This window comes from Brienomyrus brachyistius, chromosome 21 (assembly GCF_023856365.1).
Source record: "Brienomyrus brachyistius isolate T26 chromosome 21, BBRACH_0.4, whole genome shotgun sequence".
Taxonomy (NCBI): Eukaryota; Metazoa; Chordata; class Actinopteri; order Osteoglossiformes; family Mormyridae; genus Brienomyrus; species Brienomyrus brachyistius.
The window spans coordinates 14,249,464-14,269,101 of record NC_064553.1 but is presented as its reverse complement, the minus strand read 5'-3'; the positions used below and the strand labels follow the sequence as shown (position 1 = coordinate 14,269,101).

The following is a 19,638-nucleotide window of genomic DNA, read 5'->3' as shown; positions in this document are numbered from 1 at the left end:
ATGTTTACTGGTGTTTTAGAAAACCAGCAGTGAAGATCAGAGCAGGATCGTTGGTTTGGTCTGGATTCAGGTTTTGCAGCTTAACTGGTTGGGGGCTTAAGACTGAGACACTTTTGGTGAAATTCGGCATTATTATCTTCGTTGATAACGATTTCTTTTAACAATTTCACTTTAATTGTATGGGTTATGAAACCATTGTTGATGATGATTTTACCAGTTAAAAATAGTAAAAAGTCAGCAAATGCCGTTTTTCCCTTCCAAAATGGCTACGATGAACCAGCTCAAATCTGTAATAAAATGACAGATTCCAGGTTGTGCTACCAGAAAACACCAGCTACATTAATCCAAAGGAAAGTTTCACTCCTGAAAGCATAGAAATTTTTGCATTTACAGCAGATTCCTGCTCTGTTTACTTCAGTATCTCAGCCATCAGCTCCGCTGACTGATGTAACCACAGTAACCAGCTTTATACCTGAACATCTGCTGCTCTGAAACTGATCCCAGATTGTGGGAAGGAAGCTACTTCTGATGCCCACTGAGAGGAAATAATTGTCAAATGAGTTCTTGTAAAGCGTTTCAGCAGCACTGCCCCTCCCTACGCGCAGAACACCTGCTGTGCATAGGGCCTCACGATTCATGGGGGGCCCCATTTTCCGCAAGGGCAAAATAGGGCAAAAAAAAATATTTTCTGGAACTCATCTTACGCCCCCCATTTTGCAAAGCCCTGTATTTATGTAGAGTTCAGACATATTCAATTTTCAGTCTGTCTGTTTAGTGTGCAGGTGTTTTTGTAGAGGGTGTGAGAAGGTTATTCTCACTGTGGGCCTCAGAGCACAGTAATACACAGCAGAGTCTGACAGCTGCACATTCTGTACTGTTAAAGGTACAGTTTTTGCACTTGTGTCCAAATTGGCATTAAATCTCTCCTTGAAATCTTCAGCATTATCCCCAGCTCCTGATACAATCCGTCTCAGCAGGTACTTAGGAGACTTATTTGGATATTGGATGTACCAGAAAAGATATGGAAACTGATCAGTAGTGTCAAATTTACAGCCGATGGTCACCGATTCTCCTTCATATACAATCACATTTCCTCTGGTTTGATTTACTGTGTCTTCAGCTCTGCAATCTAAAGGAAAAATAGAAAATATCTATTTATTTTAAAAAACAATTTTAAATGTACTAATTATACTAATCAGCAATAAGTTTCAGAATAAATTATATCATAGAAAATTCCAGCAAAGATCAGAAAAATCCACAGCCTTTGTGCCATAACTGAGCTGTAAATACAATAAATATGCAAAGCTATGTTCTCCTTGGATCAGGTAAACAGACTGTCTGGCTGCTTCTTCCAGTCTCTGTACTGAAATCTCTCTGTATGTTCAGAACTGTTCATATGACAATGTTAGGACTCCAAGAATGAATATTTGTGTTGCAATGTCGCCCCCATCTGTAAGTATCTGTTACAACATTCAAAGGCCTTTTATCATGTCCACTGATCCGCCAGCCTCCAGATTCAGAATCCAGTCCACATATTGAGTATATCTAGTTAATTAAGTACAACTATTCCTTATATCTTAAATACAGTCTTTGTCATGTTGTGAGTATAATGTATATTGTCATTTATGTAAGTATATAGTGATGTATAGTTATAAAGTTATATAAGTATTTTACATGAGATATATGAGATATATTCACACACACACACACACACACACACATATATATATATATATACATACGGGAGTGGCATGGTAGTGCAGTGGTTAGCAGTGTTGCCTCACACCTCTGGGACCCGGGTTCGAGTCTCCGCCTGGGTCACATGTGTGTGGAGTTTGCATGTTCTCCCCTTGTTGTCGTGGGGCTTCCTCTGGGTACTCCGGTTTCCCCCCACAGTCCAAAAACATGCTGAGGCTAATTGGAGTTGCTAAATTGTCTGTAGGTGTGCGTGTGTAAGTGACTGGTGTGTGAGTGTGCCCTGAGATGGGCTGGCCCCCCATCCTGGGTTGTTCCCTGCCTCATGCCCATTGCTTCCGGGATAGGCTCCGGACCCCCCGCGACCCAGTAGGATAAGAGGTTTGAAAAATGGATGGATGGATGCATTCCTGCTAGATGGTTCTTCTTAAGGCTAGTTCTTCACTTTTCTGCGTGTCCTTACGATTGCACAAGGGGGAAGCTGTAACTTTGTTTTTGTATCATCGGACACACACACTGCGTCACTGTGGGCTGCACTGCACAGTAATACACAGCCGTGTCTTCTATCCTACTGCCACTGATGGAGAGGCTGGTCAGACGTTCTGTTCTGTCCACATCCATTAAGAATCTTCCATTAGAAACAGCCTTATCATATCCCTGAATGAGAAGTTCAGAACCTTATCTTGATGGAAGGGTTTGTGTGCCTCTATGATCGTATGGGGCTGTGTTATCAAGGGTAACTGCCCTGGAAGGGGCTCCCAAGGCAAATCGGTCCTAGGTGAGAAAAAATCATAGTTGGGTATGTACCTTGGATTTGAAGTCATGGTTTGGTATGTTTTTGGTACATGGTTTACTGAACAAAGTATGACTGTCTTTCTTCAATAAAAAGTCTCTGTCAATACTGCGGCAACCTACAAGTAAATAATTAGATTTTACTTAAAAGTAAATCAAAAATAAATATTCTCTTAAGTAAATAAAAATAAAATATCCATTAAGGTGTACATTTAGAAAATTAACCATACCTGATCTGTACTGTATTCACATTCGCAGTTTTCAGCTTCATATTATAACTGTGCAGCCCAAATGTTTTCTGAAAAAATAAAAAGCATAACAAAAAAATATTTATTATGGTGCAGGAAGGTATATGCCAGGGTACTGAAGAGGAGGGTCCGCTCATTTGCCCACATTGGGCCAACTCCTCACCCACACACGGATACTGGTGGATTTAGGGGAGTTTGCCCAATCACTGTACATGTGTTTTGTGGAAATGGGCAGGTGGTATGGATCAGGTAGTGACACGGTTACCAACTAAAAACTAATGCAGTATATTTGGTGGTGTAAGTAATAAAAGGGTTAAATTTATTTCGGGAAGAATTCTGATGTCAATCCGGTTGATAAGGAGTGCATGCTGGGTAACGGGACATATACTAGAAGATTAAGCGAAGGAGAGAGTCAATTGGAATTGGCAAGGGCTTTTTGTGTTCATTAAATGGCGAACACTGAGGCCAAGGTACCATTGCTGACCTTCAGGAACCGTCTTAAGATTATAGTGCGTATGACTATGACTGTTTGTGTCTGCCATGCGATGGACTGGCATCCCATCCAGGGTGTCTCCCAGCCCTGTGCCCTGTGCACTCTGAAGGTCTCCAAACCCTCTGAAACCCTGACATGGAGGCATTTAAAAGATGGATGGTTCATGTCACCATCCAGAATATGCTCCAGATCTCAGATCTATATGTTCCTGAAAGCCGTCTTGGATACACCTGCGAACCCATTAGTTCTTAAAGGCTTGATGTGTCTAAGAGTAAGCGTGTTAAGAGATGGGACAGTCTCTCTCATGTCTCAAGTCGAACGGTTGGTGAGAAGGTCTGTGCTTTTCAGAGCACCTCAGCGATTCTCATGGAGAACATGGACCTCTACATGCTCAACCCCTGCAGCAACAAGATCTGGTGAGTTCACACTCTTCTGTACTATATGTCATGGTAGACCCCAAAGTCAGCAGTAACCTTTGGGGAAAGTGCAATTCAAAACCAGAAGCTCCATCCCATTTCTGTGACCGTCAGAAGCTTGTTTTCTTGTATATTCTTTTCAGTTTGCTATATATTATTTTTTACTTTTATATTTTTGTGTTTTTCTTGTGTTTTGCTTACCAGTCTGTGTTGGCGAGCGTGTTGAGGTGTGCTTAGCAGTCCTGAGCTGAGGGCATGGTACCTGTGCTCAGCAACGTGACCTCTGGAGACTCCTGAGCTCTTTACCAGCTGCTTCCTCCTCCCAGGTTTGTCATAGAGCTGTGCGAACCCATCCAGGTGAAGCAGCTGGACATCGCCAACTTTGAGCTGTTCTCTTCCACGCCCAAGGACTTCCTGGTGTCCATCAGCGACCGGTCAGCCACATTCTGCCTCCGACACACCTTAGCTGTGTATCAAGCGAAGCTCCAGGCTGCTTAGCCTTCTCTTCCTCCATCTCCCTCTGCCAGGTATCCGACCAACAAGTGGATGAAGCTGGGCACCTTCCACGCCCAGGACAAACGCACGGTGCAGAGCTTCCCGCTGGACGAGCAGCTCTACGCCAAATACGTCAAGGTAGGGCCAGCCCCGATGCATCATGGGAGATGCCAAGGACAGTCTGCCAGAGCTGGTCAGAGCGTTGATCGAGTCCTAAGAGATTTTCCAGCACAGCCCCTCTTAAGCCATCAGTAAGGAGCTTGTCACCTTTATTTACAGGGTGAATCTCAGTGCAGTTAAGGTCTGCAAAATCTCAGCAATCCTACAGCCTAGGGTTTGCGGACACCAGCCCAACATACCGACTTTCATTAGAGACACCAGCAGATGGTAGTCATGTGAACCCCCCAGGCTCTAGAAGAGGCCCCCTTTGGAGCATGCCCCCCCCCGAGCATGCCCTCTCGCATGTCCTGTCTCATGCCCTGTCGTTTCTAACTTCCTGTCTCTTGATCTGTAGTCAGTAGAGACCTTCAGTGATCTGGAACTGAGCTAAAATGCTGCAAAACTCTGCCAGTAGCCATTTCATGCACACAGGCAGTCAGGCTTGCATGTGGAATGTGCCTGATTCGCCCCAATCCGCTGGCATGCCCCCAGACCCTTACTGACCCCCTTTTAGCCCCCCTCCCCCATGTTTCTAGGTTATCTGAGTGCTTTTTTAATCTCTGGTTGCTAAGTTGCTCTTGGCATGAAGTTGGCCTCCACGCTCACTTTTTTCCCTCTTCTTCTCCGTTCCATCGCTTCAGACGTTCATCAAGTACATCAAGGTTAGCGCTGTCGTGGCATAACCGTCATTCTCACTCCTAGCTATTTTTTAAACTGATACATGTTTTATGATAGAACCTTTTCTTAATCTGAATCTTAAAAATCGTGCCCCCTGTAGGTGGAACTGCTGTCCCATTTTGGGACATTTCTGCCCCCTCAGCCTGATCAGGTACCGTGTCTGTGAGCACCTTTTTGGCTCGTTATCTCACTGTGTCGTTATTGTGCGTTTTCAATTATATTTTGCACTACAGTAAAATCCAGTTATAAAGGACTTCAAGGGACCTGGCAAAACAGTCCATTATATCCAAAGTCCGTTATATCCAAAGCCCGTTATATCCAGAGTCCGTTATATCCAGAGTTGCTGTAGCCCAGAACACAACTACAGGACACTATTTACTCATGCCACACCACAGCAGACACACTTGTGGTATAGATTATTATATTGTACATGTAGTAATCCAACTTTACCTGACCAGATGCCTGACTATTAATAATCCCGACTATGTATTTGAGCTGGATATCACCGGCACACCGCGCGCCTTGTAGGCGGAGCCTGCATGTCTGTTATAGCCGAACAAAACTACAGTTAAAAGCGGCCCTGGGGACCAAATTGTTTGTCCGTTATAAGCGAAATTCCGTTATATGTGAGTCCGCTATATTCGATGCTTTTTCTGCATGTTCTTAAAGGTGCATGGCCGGGACCAGCAGACCTTGTCCGTTATAGACGATATTCCGTTATATGCGAGTCCACTATAACGGGATTTTACTGTAGCACCCACTGAATGATTTATGCTTTAAATGATCATGAAGCTGACGTGCTGGATGGCGATTGGACTCCGCAGGGTGTTTGGGACCAGCATGGTAGAGGAGTACGAGGAGATCTCCGAGTTGCAGTTCCCTTCCGACCGAACCGAGGATCTGGATGAGGATTATGGTGAGCCGGTCGGACGGTGGGCTGAACATGCTTGAGAGCGAGCAGTTGCTCATTTAATGCCCTTAATGCCGTCTCTTTCTCTCTCTCCCTCACAGATTTCCTTCCCGGCTACGTACCCGTCGATGACAAATCCTCCAAGAACCTGATCGACTCTGCCACGGGTACGAGTTCGGGGTCGTTTTACACTCTTCAGGGAATAAATGTGTCCTCCTTCCTCCACATGGACCCTTCAATCGAGTCCATTGGTTACACACAGCGAGTGATATTAATGATTAAATTAAAAGTCAGTTTCCCTGTAAACCTGTAGGGGGCACCGTTAAAGCATTGCAGCAAAATGTAACCTAACCCTGCCCCTGTGGGGGCTGATTGTCTCCATGTGGCTTTTCACTGTGTGTCTGTGTGCGTATGTGCGTGTTTTTTTGCTATAGATGCCATCCTGAATATGGTGAACAACCTTGCGGTCAACGTGTTGGGGGGCAGTGCCACTCAGGACGGTACGAGGCCCCGACGTTTCCCGCTATCCCGCCATCGTTACCCTGGTAATCCACCGAGTATTAAAGCCACCCTCTCCCCCCAGGAAACGTGTCTGCGGAGGCTGCGAATGTGACTGATGATTCCTCTGTGACAGAGACCCTGCTTAGCCTCCCCCCCACCTCCGTCCCAGAGTGAGTGTCACACAAGAACCACCGGATCACACGGGGGGGGGGGGGGGGTGCTTCACATGGATGCGGTGGTTAATTAGTATCATGCCCGTCAGCCGCCACCTGGGGGTTTTTGTGTTTAATTACTGTATCAGCTGTTTAATTCACTGTAGCTCAGCCAGGTCAGACTTTGGTGATGGTTTGGTCATGTTGTGCTCCCCCCAGGAATGAGACTGTGGATCCGGAATTGCCGGATCTTCCTGAGGATCCAGGGCCCCCCGTGCCAGAAGAGAGTCCGATTGTGGTCCTTGTGGAGGATGAGGAGGACGAGGAAGAATCTGACCGGGTAACTGTGACTGCAGTGGAGCCTGATGACCAGGAGGGGGAGCCCTTGACCTCAGGGGGGCCTGATCCCAGGCAGCTGGAGAGCAACGCCCTCTGCAAGGAGCTCTCTGGGATCTCCTGCCGTGCCACCTTTCTGGAGTACCTCCGCCTGTGGTGCTCCGTCACTCTGGGCCGGCGACGTAGGCGTCAGGGTGACATCCACACCCCACCGACTCAACATCTGGACCACACCGTGCAGCCACTTCCTGAGGAAGAAGCCACCTCCACCCTTGAGGAGATTCCCGGGCAGACGGAGGTCCCCCACGGCCCTACTCATATGGCCGAGACTCCAGCCCTGGAGCCCAGCCAGTCCCCGTCTCCTCTGCTACAAGGCTTCATCACTACAACCGGGACCATCGGCACATCTTCGGTTGAGATGCCTATGTCCTCAAGCCAGGAGCTCCTGGAGAAGGGGGCTATGTCCTTGAGGGGAGGTGCTCAGGAGCAGCAGGAGAGCCGGACTCTTGACACCAGCAGTGAGGTCAGTGTCTCCATCCGCAGCTTCTCAGAGGACCCCAGGGCTGACACTGAGCACCGAGGCACCACCACACCCACTCAAGTCCTCCCTCCTGAGACCCCCCTGGCCACGGAGGTGCCAGCTCCTCCAGGAGATCCAGAGGGAGGCCAGGCTGTGCCTGGGGAGGCCCAGAAAGAGGCAGACTCTGCAGAGTCCCCGGAGCCGCCTCAGATGCTCCCAGACAAACAGGAAGAGTCCCTGGAGGACCTCCTCAGTGTTACCTCCAGCAATGGGCAGGTCCACCGGACCGCCACAGACTTTTATGCTGAGCAGAACTTCTCCGATCTGGCCAATGGGAACCATGTGCATGGATCCAACCAGAAGGAGTCTGTCTTCATGAGGCTGAGCAACCGCATTAAAGCCTTGGAGATGAACATGTCCCTCAGCGGACGCTACCTGGAGGAACTCAGCCAGAGGTGACCTGTTACTAACACGCTTGTCTGTTGGCCGACTGCCCCCTCCCCGCATTACTAACCCGTCTATCTATTGGCCAGCGGTTCTGTTGAATTGCACTGCATCGCAATAGGGGTGGAGTGGCACAGTGGACACTGGCACCGATGCCTCATACCTCCAGGGCTGGGGGGGGAGGGGGGTGCATGATCTCACCATATTAGATAGGAATCCCATAACTACTCTGGACATGCAGTTTAGCTGAGTGACACCATTTATATGCCTACAATGTATGACTGGGTATCTCCCCTGCAATGGCCTGGCCATCCCATCCAACGTTAGGGATGGGGTACAGCCTCATGCCCTGCGCTGCTCAGTATAGGCTCCAGGCCCACTGAGATCCTGACCAGAACAGGATGATGGAAGTTGGGTTCTTCCAGAAGAGCTACTTGCTCTTTATTCATACTGTGGTAATGTGCAGTACAAATGGCAGACTGACAAAATAGAACATCTGTACAGGTTTTACATGTAAAAATCTGAAGGTCATTCCTGCCAGCTAGAAATATCAATGACATCCTCCACAGCCAGGCTAGATATTTATTATACTATTTATTATACCATTTACCAGCACATCAGTTGAGTTTAAGCTGTTCATACAAAGATTTGTTGTTTACTTTGGGAATCCATGGTGCCCAGCATCTTAAATCATCGCAAATATTCTGCAGTGTTATCACCAGTATTTTACAAATTTGAATCATAACAGCAGACAGACAGACTCCTGACCATTCTGAGATCAAGACTGATTTTCAACTCCTGCTGAACTACTGTGTTTTCTACAGATTTATTTTGGATTTAAATCCACATGATGAAGGACGTAAGTTTGAAGTTATTTTGGCTAGGTTTTGTAACTTCTCTGGTTAAAATATCCATCAAATATATCATGCATTAATTTCAATATTGTTTCCAAAATGTGAGTCTCAGGTTACAGTGATTCAAGAGGCAGATCAGAGGCAGCAGAAGGCCCAGGACGAGCGTCGAGCCCTAAATACAGCGGATCTCCCGGATCTCCAACCCTTACCCCCAAAGGATCCCACAGACGCAGCCTTGGAGGCTCTTTGGGAGGCCAGGAGGACAGAGCCGCTGAGGATCCACGGGCGCAGCGTGGAGGAGTACAGGGCGATGTACCGGCGGCTCGTGGAACCAAGGCTGCTCTACCCTTCTGGCCGACCTCGCCCCCACTCCCTCGATCTGGGGCGCAGGATAAAGCAGCGCCTGTGGGTTGCCGTCTCCTGCCCGAAATTCACCGAACAGGTGGGAGACAAAAATATAATTGACATCGCGGAGACCTCTGGCAACCCGGGGCTGAAGGGTTATGCCCCCCTGATCGAGGTCGATGTGTGGGACGAGCCCCCGGCCAAAGAGCCTCCAAAGAAGAGAGCGAGACATTAGTCCCTGCTCCATGTATATAATGTATATATGTAAATAAATGTAAATATGCATGTATTATATATAGGTTCAGTAAAAGTAAATATATATGGGTTAAATATAAGTAAATATATATGTAATATATAGGTTAAATAAGTAAATATATGTAATATATATGGGTTAAATACAAGTAAATATATCTGTAATATATATGGGTTAAATATAAGTAAATATATCTGTAATATATAGGTTAAATATAAGTAAATATATAATATATAGGTTAAGTATAAGTAAATAAATATAAATATATTTAAAATCAACTTTGTGTGCTCCTTTCTTCTTGTGTATAAGACCATGGTTTGACATGAGCTAATTTCAGTCATAACGCACGGATATTAATAAATGCTACTACTGCTGGTTGACACGTTTGTAAAATATCACATTTTATTGAGACAGTCTGTCTTTTCAGGACCGGCATTAGCACGCTAGCGGCTAATCGGCTGAATTTCTTTTTTTTTTACTTTGGGCCTCAAGCTATCATAGCATTGTTTAAAATGAAGACGTTTATGTCGAAATATCTCTTTTAATCGACATGGATCATGTTTAACCCCAGATGGGTAACCCAGAACTCTGGTTTAGTTGGTAACCAAGCAGCTGTGTTAAACCAGGTAAACTGACGGAAACCTGCGATTTCCCGTCAAATGTACATTACAGTCTAGGTCAGTCAGTACCAAAAGTTGCTAACCTGAAGCTAACCTGGTCCCTGACTTGGCTAAACAACTTCAGGATAAACTTGTGGGTTCTGCTTTGGCCAAACACTTATCCGGTATTTTCTGTTCGGATGAAGCGCGGCTCGGATTTAACTGGTTTCTTTAAAATGGCGGATAAGGGCGCGCTGCCATGTTGGTTTAAAGTGAAACGTAACTTTGTTTGTTTGTTTTATTTATCTATTTATGCATTTTAGTGAAATGTAAGTAAAAAAAATGTGCGGTATATTTTAGTGATGCCAAGAAGCCGCTTATTATAATGATATATTAAGAGTATAAAAACAAGACTCACGCATTAGACGTGAGGCTCAAGCTGGAAATCATACGGCAAATCTATATTGTTCCATTATAAACCTAAAATGAGCTACCTGAAAAGCGTTGGGACAGTCAGCAAACCCTACAGACTAGTTACGAGGTAATAAAACTGTTGCATGCATGTAAATGCGTGTGCAGACTGGTCTGGAATTGAAAATCACACTCGAGTTAGCAGTCCAAATTTTACACCCTTGCCTTTTTCATATTAAGGGCAATTTCAGTGTCTATGACATCCTTCGAGGACCATGCTAATTACTGCAGACACATCACATTAATCTTGCGCAATATTTTGTATCGATTCTCAAAAACCACAGACTGACCAGACACCGGACGTAGCGTACGACGCACCGCTAACGTTAGCATTAGAAAACCTAGCTGACCATAGCGTCTGTTATCAATGGCTGAGTCCGAAAGAGTTCGGGCTTCTCGCCGTGTGTAGTTGAAATGTTGACTAATTTTTCCATGGACTTTTATTAGATTGTTTTACTGATATAGACAAATGTTAATTTCTTTATTACACAGAAAATAGCTGGTATTGGGTGTTACAGTTATAAATGTGAATCCCACTGTTCTGATAGCATAAAAAGAGAACTTGCGTGTGGTGGTGTGTTCTTTATACTATATGACAATTTTCTTAAACATTAGATATAAAAAAAACGGAATATGTCAACTTGCTTACAGTATTGCAGTGTTGTATATATGATGTATATAATATAGGGATGGAAGAGTCCCCCATTCGCAACGGTGCACCGGAATAAGAGTTTATGATGGACTGCCTCATTTTATAAAGTGTACAACAGATACAATTTAGGATGAACTCGGGATGCATCGTTTCTAACATTTCTGTGTTGGCAAAATCTGATTTATTAATAATTAATAAGGCCTTTTTTCTAGAAATGTGACAAATCATTTTTGACCAGTAATTTTATATTTGACGAGTAATATATTTGACCAGTAATTTTTAGATTGATTCCCCCTTTCTGAACTGTTCTGTATCTGTACTGTATTGAATTGCATAGTGTCATATTCTTTGGCATCATATCGCATTGAATCACATTGTGTTCAATCAAATTGTGTTGAATTGCACTGCATCGCAATAGGGGTGAATCATGTCGTATCGCATTAGTTGCTTAATGTGTATCTAATGTATTGTATCGCTGGCAGTGTGGGTCACGTCAGCCACAGTAATGGTGATGTATCAACTAATATGATATGGTGTGTGTGTGTGCGTGTGTGTGCGAGCGTGTGTACATGCTGGACCTCCTACTTGCTCTGGTCTTGGACTTCTAGTCGCAACTCCTGGCTTCTGTATGTCATGTAAATGTTACTGCCTGCTTCACAAAGACTGAGCTGCTGATTCTATCAGTTGTCACTGTGATCTACAGGCAAGTTGTGTGTCCCTTAGCCTCTGCGGGAGCTGCTCATTGGTAAACAGGTTTGTCGCAGGGCACGGGTTGTAGGTCACCTGGTGAGTTTGCTGCTCACGGGGATTTTGCTTCTGCCGCCGATGACAGGCCGTCGACACTCCCAGTGGCAAGGAGGACCCATCCATCCCTGGCAAAGACCATGGTGACATCCCCACCTTTGACGAGTGGAAGAAGAAGATGATGGAGAAGGAGAAAAGTGAGTCACCTTTCCTGATGGGGGCACCCTGATAGATGCAGATCTAACACACTGTGAGTTGTGCTGATGATGATGATGATGAGGAGGAGGAATGTGGGGTACAGAAGTCACACATGGTGAATTCAGATTTAATCTGTGAAGACTTGGGGTGAGAAGTCACCCTCACCCGTCAGGTGTTTGCCTTCTGTGAGGTCCGTCTCTTCCTCTGATAGGCCAGTCTGCCCACTCATCATCCTCCAATGGCAGCCCTGTCGTCATGAAGAAGGTGCAGAACTTTAATAACTATGCATCGGTGGAATGTGGAGCCAAAGTCCTGGCAGCGAACACTGAGGCCAAGGTACCATTGCTGACCTTCAGGAACCGTCTTAAGATTATAGTGCGTATGACTATGACTGTTTGTGTCTGCCATGCGATGGACTGGCATCCCATCCAGGGTGTCTCCCAGCCCTGTGCCCTGTGCACTCTGAAGGTCTCCAAACCCTCTGAAACCCTGACATGGAGGCATTTAAAAGATGGATGGTTCATGTCACCATCCAGAATATGCTCCAGATCTCAGATCTATATGTTCCTGAAAGCCGTCTTGGATACACCTGCGAACCCATTATTTCTTAAAGGCTTGATGTGTCTAAGAGTAAGCGTGTTAAGAGATGGGACAGTCTCTCTCATGTCTCAAGTCGAACGGTTGGTGAGAAGGTCCGTGCTTTTCAGAGCACCTCAGCGATTCTCATGGAGAACATGGACCTCTACATGCTCAACCCCTGCAGCAACAAGATCTGGTGAGTTCACACTCTTCTGTACTATATGTCATGGTAGACCCCAAAGTCAGCAGTAACCTTTGGGGAAAGTGCAATTCAAAACCAGAAGCTCCATCCCATTTCTGTGACTGTCAGAAGCTTGTTTTCTTGTATATTCTTTTCAGTTTGCTATATATTATTTTTTACTTTTATATTTTTGTGTTTTACTTGTGTTTTGCTTACCGGTCTGTGTTGGCGAGCGTGTTGAGGTGTGCTTAGCAGTCCTGAGCTGAGGGCATGGTACCTGTGCTCAGCAACGTGACCTCTGGAGACTCCTGAGCTCTTTACCAGCTGCTTCCTCCTCCCAGGTTTGTCATAGAGCTGTGCGAACCCATCCAGGTGAAGCAGCTGGACATCGCCAACTTTGAGCTGTTCTCTTCCACGCCCAAGGACTTCCTGGTGTCCATCAGCGACCGGTCAGCCACATTCTGCCTCCGACACACCTTAGCTGTGTATCAAGCGAAGCTCCAGGCTGCTTAGCCTTCTCTTCCTCCATCTCCCTCTGCCAGGTATCCGACCAACAAGTGGATGAAGCTGGGCACCTTCCACGCCCAGGACAAACGCACGGTGCAGAGCTTCCCGCTGGACGAGCAGCTCTACGCCAAATACGTCAAGGTAGGGCCAGCCCCGATGCATCATGGGAGATGCCAAGGACAGTCTGCCAGAGCTGGTCAGAGCGTTGATCGAGTCCTAAGAGATTTTCCAGCACAGCCCCTCTTAAGCCATCAGTAAGGAGCTTGTCACCTTTATTTACAGGGTGAATCTCAGTGCAGTTAAGGTCTGCAAAATCTCAGCAATCCTACAGCCTAGGGTTTGCGGACACCAGCCCAACATACCGACTTTCATTAGAGACACCAGCAGATGGTAGTCATGTGAACCCCCCAGGCTCTAGAAGAGGCCCCCTTTGGAGCATGCCCCCCCCCGAGCATGCCCTCTCGCATGTCCTGTCTCATGCCCTGTCGTTTCTAACTTCCTGTCTCTTGATCTGTAGTCAGTAGAGACCTTCAGTGATCTGGAACTGAGCTAAAATGCTGCAAAACTCTGCCAGTAGCCATTTCATGCACACAGGCAGTCAGGCTTGCATGTGGAACGTGCCTGATTCGCCCCAATCCTCTGGCATGCCCCCAGACCCTTACTGACCCCCTTTTAGCCCCCCTCCCCCATGTTTCTAGGTTATCTGAGTGCTTTTTTAATCTCTGGTTGCTAAGTTGCTCTTGGCATGAAGCTGGCCTCCACGCTCACTTTTTTCCCTCTTCTTCTCCGTTCCATCGCTTCAGACGTTCATCAAGTACATCAAGGTTAGCGCTGTCGTGGCATAACCGTCATTCTCACTCCCAGCTATTTTTTAAACTGATACATGTTTTATGATAGAACCTTTTCTTAATCTGTTTCTTAAAAATCGTGCCCCCTGTAGGTGGAACTGCTGTCCCATTTTGGGTCTGAACATTTCTGCCCCCTCAGCCTGATCAGGTACCGTGTCTGTGAGCACCTTTTTGGCTCGTTATCTCACTGTGTCGTTATTGTGCGTTTTCAATTATATTTTGCACTACAGTAAAATCCAGTTATAAAGGACTTCAAGGGACCTGGCAAAACAGTCCATTATATCCAAAGTCCGTTATATCCAAAGCCCGTTATATCCAGAGTCCGTTATATCCAGAGTTGCTGTAGCCCAGAACACAACTACAGGACACTATTTACTCATGCCACACCACAGCAGACACACTTGTGGTATAGATTATTATATTGTACATGTAGTAATCCAACTTTACCTGACCAGATGCCTGACTATTAATAATCCCGACTATGTATTTGAGCTGGATATCACCGGCACACCGCGCGCCTTGTAGGCGGAGCCTGCATGTCTGTTATAGCCGAACAAAACTACAGTTAAAAGCGGCCCTGGGGACCAAATTGTTTGTCCGTTATGAGCGAAATTCCGTTATATGTGAGTCCGCTATATTCGATGCTTTTTCTGCATGTTCTTAAAGGTGCATGGCCGGGACCAGCGGACCTTGTCCGTTATAGATGATATTCCGTTATATGCGAGTCCACTATAACGGGATTTTACTGTAGCACCCACTGAATGATTTATGCTTTAAATGATCATGAAGCTGACGTGCTGGATGGCGATTGGACTCCGCAGGGTGTTTGGGACCAGCATGGTAGAGGAGTACGAGGAGATCTCCGAGTTGCAGTTCCCTTCCGACCGAACCGAGGATCTGGATGAGGATTATGGTGAGCCGGTCGGACGGTGGGCTGAACATGCTTGAGAGCGAGCAGTTGCTCATTTAATGCCCTTAATGCCGTCTCTTGCTCTCTCTCCCTCACAGATTTCCTTCCCGGCTACGTACCCGTCGATGACAAATCCTCCAAGAACCTGATCGACTCTGCCACGGGTACGAGTTCGGGGTCGTTTTACACTCTTCAGGGAATAAATGTGTCCTCCTTCCTCCACATGGACCCTTCAATCGAGTCCATTGGTTACACACAGCGAGTGATATTAATGATTAAATTAAAAGTCAGTTTCCCTGTAAACCTGTAGGGGGCACCGTTAAAGCATTGCAGCAAAATGTAACCTAACCCTGCCCCTGTGGGGGCTGATTGTCTCCATGTGGCTTTTCACTGTGTGTCTGTGTGCGTATGTGCGTGTTTTTTTGCTATAGATGCCATCCTGAATATGGTGAACAACCTTGCGGTCAACGTGTTGGGGGGCAGTGCCACTCAGGACGGTACGAGGCCCCGACGTTTCCCGCTATCCCGCCATCGTTACCCTGGTAATCCACCGAGTATTAAAGCCACCCTCTCCCCCCAGGAAACGTGTCTGCGGAGGCTGCGAATGTGACTGATGATTCCTCTGTGACAGAGACCCTGCTTAGCCTCCCCCCCACCTCCGTCCCAGAGTGAGTGTCACACAAGAACCACCGGATCACACGGGGGGAGGGGGGGGGGTGCTTCACATGGATGCGGTGGTTAATTAGTATCATGCCCGTCAGCCGCCACCTGGGGGTTTTTGTGTTTAATTACTGTATCAGCTGTTTAATTCACTGTAGCTCAGCCAGGTCAGACTTTGGTGATGGTTTGGTCATGTTGTGCTCCCCCCAGGAATGAGACTGTGGATCCGGAATTGCCGGATCTTCCTGAGGATCCAGGGCCCCCCGTGCCAGAAGAGAGTCCGATTGTGGTCCTTGTGGAGGATGAGGAGGACGAGGAAGAATCTGACCGGGTAACTGTGACTGCAGTGGAGCCTGATGACCAGGAGGGGGAGCCCTTGACCTCAGGGGGGCCTGATCCCAGGCAGCTGGAGAGCAACGCCCTCTGCAAGGAGCTCTCTGGGATCTCCTGCCGTGCCACCTTTCTGGAGTACCTCCGCCTGTGGTGCTCCGTCACTCTGGGCCGGCGACGTAGGCGTCAGGGTGACATCCACACCCCACCGACTCAACATCTGGACCACACCGTGCAGCCACTTCCTGAGGAAGAAGCCACCTCCACCCTTGAGGAGATTCCCGGGCAGACGGAGGTCCCCCACGGCCCTACTCATATGGCCGAGACTCCAGCCCTGGAGCCCAGCCAGTCCCCGTCTCCTCTGCTACAAGGCTTCATCACTACAACCGGGACCATCGGCACATCTTCGGTTGAGATGCCTATGTCCTCAAGCCAGGAGCTCCTGGAGAAGGGGGCTATGTCCTTGAGGGGAGGTGCTCAGGAGCAGCAGGAGAGCCGGACTCTTGACACCAGCAGTGAGGTCAGTGTCTCCATCCGCAGCTTCTCAGAGGACCCCAGGGCTGACACTGAGCACCGAGGCACCACCACACCCACTCAAGTCCTCCCTCCTGAGACCCCCCTGGCCACGGAGGTGCCAGCTCCTCCAGGAGATCCAGAGGGAGGCCAGGCTGTGCCTGGGGAGGCCCAGAAAGAGGCAGACTCTGCAGAGTCCCCGGAGCCGCCTCAGATGCTCCCAGACAAACAGGAAGAGTCCCTGGAGGACCTCCTCAGTGTTACCTCCAGCAATGGGCAGGTCCACCGGACCGCCACAGACTTTTATGCTGAGCAGAACTTCTCCGATCTGGCCAATGGGAACCATGTGCATGGATCCAACCAGAAGGAGTCTGTCTTCATGAGGCTGAGCAACCGCATTAAAGCCTTGGAGATGAACATGTCCCTCAGCGGACGCTACCTGGAGGAACTCAGCCAGAGGTGACCTGTTACTAACACGCTTGTCTGTTGGCCGACTGCCCCCTCCCCGCATTACTAACCCGTCTATCTATTGGCCAGCTGTTCTGTTGAATTGCACTGCATCGCAATAGGGGTGGAGTGGCACAGTGGACACTGGCACCGATGCCTCATACCTCCAGGGCTGGGGGGGGAGGGGGGTGCATGATCTCACCATATTAGATAGGAATCCCATAACTACTCTGGACATGCAGTTTAGCTGAGTGACACCATTTATATGCCTACAATGTATGACTGGGTATCTCCCCTGCAATGGCCTGGCCATCCCATCCAACGTTAGGGATGGGGTACAGCCTCATGCCCTGCGCTGCTCAGTATAGGCTCCAGGCCCACTGAGATCCTGACCAGAACAGGATGATGGAAGTTGGGTTCTTCCAGAAGAGCTACTTGCTCTTTATTCATACTGTGGTAATGTGCAGTACAAATGGCAGACTGACAAAATAGAACATCTGTACAGGTTTTACATGTAAAAATCTGAAGGTCATTCCTGCCAGCTAGAAATATCCACAGCCAGGCTAGATATTTATTATACTATTTATTATACCATTTACCAGCACATCAGTTGAGTTTAAGCTGTTCATACAAAGATTTGTTGTTTACTTTGGGAATCCATGGTGCCCAGCATCTTAAATCATCGCAAATATTCTGCAGTGTTATCACCAGTATTTTACAAATTTGAATCATAACAGCAGACAGACAGACTCCTGACCATTCTGAGATCAAGACCGATTTTCAACTCCTGCTGAACTACTACGTTGTCTTCAGATTATTTTGGATTGAAATCCACATGATGGAGGAGGTAAGTTTGAAGTTAATATTTTTGTAACTTCTCTGGTTAAAATATCCATCAAATATATCATGCATTAATTTCAATATTGTTTCCAAAATGCGAGTCTCAGGTTACAGTGATTCAAGAGGCAGATCAGAGGCAGCAGAAGGCCCGGGACGAGCGTCGAGCCCTAAATGCAGCGGATCTCCCGGATCTCCAACCCTTACCCCCAAAGGATCCCACAGACCCAGCCTTGGAGGCTCTTTGGGAGGCCAGGAGGACAGAGCCGCTGAGGATCCACGGGCGCAGCGTGGAGGAGTACAGGGCGATGTACCGGCGGCTCGTGGAACCAAGGCTGCTCTACCCTTCTGGCCGACCTCGCCCCCACTCCCTCGATCTGGGGCGCAGGATAAAGCAGCGCCTGTGGGTTGCCGTCTCCTGCCCGAAATTCACCGAACAGGTGGGAGACAAAAATATAATTGACATCGCGGAGACCTCTGGCAACCCGGGGCTGAAGGGTTATGCCCCCCTGATCGAGGTCGATGTGTGGGACGAGCCCCCGGCCAAAGAGCCTCCAAAGAAGAGAGCGAGACATTAGTCCCTGCTCCATGTATATAATGTATATATGTAAATAAATGTAAATATGCATGTATTATATATAGGTTCAGTAAAAGTAAATATATATGGGTTAAATATAAGTAAATATATATGCAATATATAGATTAAATAAGTAAATATATGTAATATATATTGGGTTAAATACAAGTAAATATATCTGTAATATATATGGGTTAAATATAAGTAAATATATCTGTAATATATAGGTTAAATATAAGTAAATATATAATATATAGGTTAAGTATAAGTAAATAAATATAAATATATTTAAAATCAACTTTGTGTGCTCCTTTCTTCTTGTGTATAAGACCATGGTTTGACATGAGCTCATTTCAGTCATAACGCACGGATATTAATAAATGCTACTACTGCTGGTTGACACGTTTGTAAAATATCACATTTTATTGAGACAGTCTGTCTTTTCAGGACCGGCATTAGCACGCTAGCGGCTAATCGGCTGAATTTCTTTTTTTTTTACTTTGGGCCTCAAGCTATCATAGCATTGTTTAAAATGAAGACGTTTATGTCGAAATATCTCTTTTAATCGACATGGATCATGTTTAACCCCAGATGGGTAACCCAGAACTCTGGTTTAGTTGGTAACCAAGCAGCTGTGTTAAACCAGGTAAACTGACGGAAACCTGCGATTTCCTGTCAAATGTACATTACAGTCTAGGTCAGTCAGTACCAAAAGTTGCTAACCTGAAGCTAACCTGGTCCCTGACTTGGCTAAACAACTTCAGGATAAACTTGTCGGTTCTGCTTTGGCCAAACACTTATCCGGTATTTTCTGTTCGGATGAAGCGCAGCTCGGATTTAACTGGTTTCTTTAAAATGGCGGATAAGGGCGCGCTGCCATGTTGGTTTAAAGTGAAACGTAACTTTGTTTGTTTGTTTTATTTATCTATTTATGCATTTTAGTGGAATGTAAGTAAAAAAAATGTGCGGTATATTTTAGGGATGCCAAGAAGCCGCTTATTATAATGATATATTAAGAGTATAAAAACAAGACTCACGCATTAGACGTGAGGCTCAAGCTGGAAATCATACGGCAAATCTATATTGTTCCATTATAAACCTAAAATGAGCTACCTGAAAAGCGTTGGGACAGTCAGCAAACCCTACAGACTAGTTACGAGGTAATAAAACTGTTGCATGCATGTAAATGCGTGTGCAGACTGGTCTGGAATTGAAAATCACACTCGAGTTAGCAGTCCAAATTTTACACCCTTGCCTTTTTCATATTAAGGGCAATTTCAGTGTCTATGACATC

At 46.6% G+C, this 19,638-nt stretch overlaps 3 protein-coding genes and 1 pseudogene across 5 annotated transcripts; all 4 read left to right on the top strand.

Annotated features, from left to right (window-relative positions):
• The first annotated feature begins 3,184 nt into the window (after positions 1–3,184).
• On the top strand, positions 3,185–7,920 carry LOC125717128 (SUN domain-containing ossification factor-like; annotated as a pseudogene).
• Positions 7,921–7,990: 70 nt separating this feature from the next.
• LOC125716717 (uncharacterized protein C22orf31-like) lies at positions 7,991–9,456 on the top strand. 2 transcript variants are annotated; one of them, XM_048989340.1, is made up of 2 exons: positions 7,991–8,698; positions 8,806–9,456. In XM_048989340.1, the coding sequence occupies exons 1-2, from the start codon at positions 8,687–8,689 to the stop codon at positions 9,271–9,273; spliced, it is 480 nt and encodes a 159-aa protein (XP_048845297.1). In that variant the 5' UTR covers positions 7,991–8,686; the 3' UTR covers positions 9,274–9,456. The 2 variants fall into 2 exon arrangements, with proteins under 2 accessions (XP_048845297.1, XP_048845296.1); XM_048989339.1 differs by having other exon boundaries at positions 8,800–9,456.
• Positions 9,457–11,736: 2,280 nt separating this feature from the next.
• Positions 11,737–17,708, top strand: LOC125716713 (SUN domain-containing ossification factor-like). The gene is made up of 14 exons (XM_048989336.1): positions 11,737–11,758; positions 11,846–11,954; positions 12,167–12,291; positions 12,663–12,730; positions 13,057–13,164; positions 13,258–13,363; positions 14,026–14,046; positions 14,163–14,218; positions 14,892–14,983; positions 15,079–15,144; positions 15,412–15,477; positions 15,561–15,648; positions 15,851–16,942; positions 17,668–17,708. Exons 2-14 carry the CDS (start codon positions 11,936–11,938, stop codon positions 17,684–17,686), a joined length of 1,926 nt encoding a protein of 641 aa, XP_048845293.1. The 5' UTR covers positions 11,737–11,758; positions 11,846–11,935; the 3' UTR covers positions 17,687–17,708.
• Positions 17,648–18,345, top strand: LOC125716719 (uncharacterized protein C22orf31-like). Of its 2 annotated transcripts, none has more exons than XM_048989345.1 (2): positions 17,648–17,777; positions 17,878–18,345. In XM_048989345.1, the coding sequence occupies exons 1-2, from the start codon at positions 17,766–17,768 to the stop codon at positions 18,343–18,345; spliced, it is 480 nt and encodes a 159-aa protein (XP_048845302.1). In that variant the 5' UTR covers positions 17,648–17,765. The 2 variants fall into 2 exon arrangements, with proteins under 2 accessions (XP_048845302.1, XP_048845301.1); XM_048989344.1 differs by having other exon boundaries at positions 17,698–17,777; positions 17,872–18,345.
• The last annotated feature ends 1,293 nt before the right edge of the window (positions 18,346–19,638 follow it).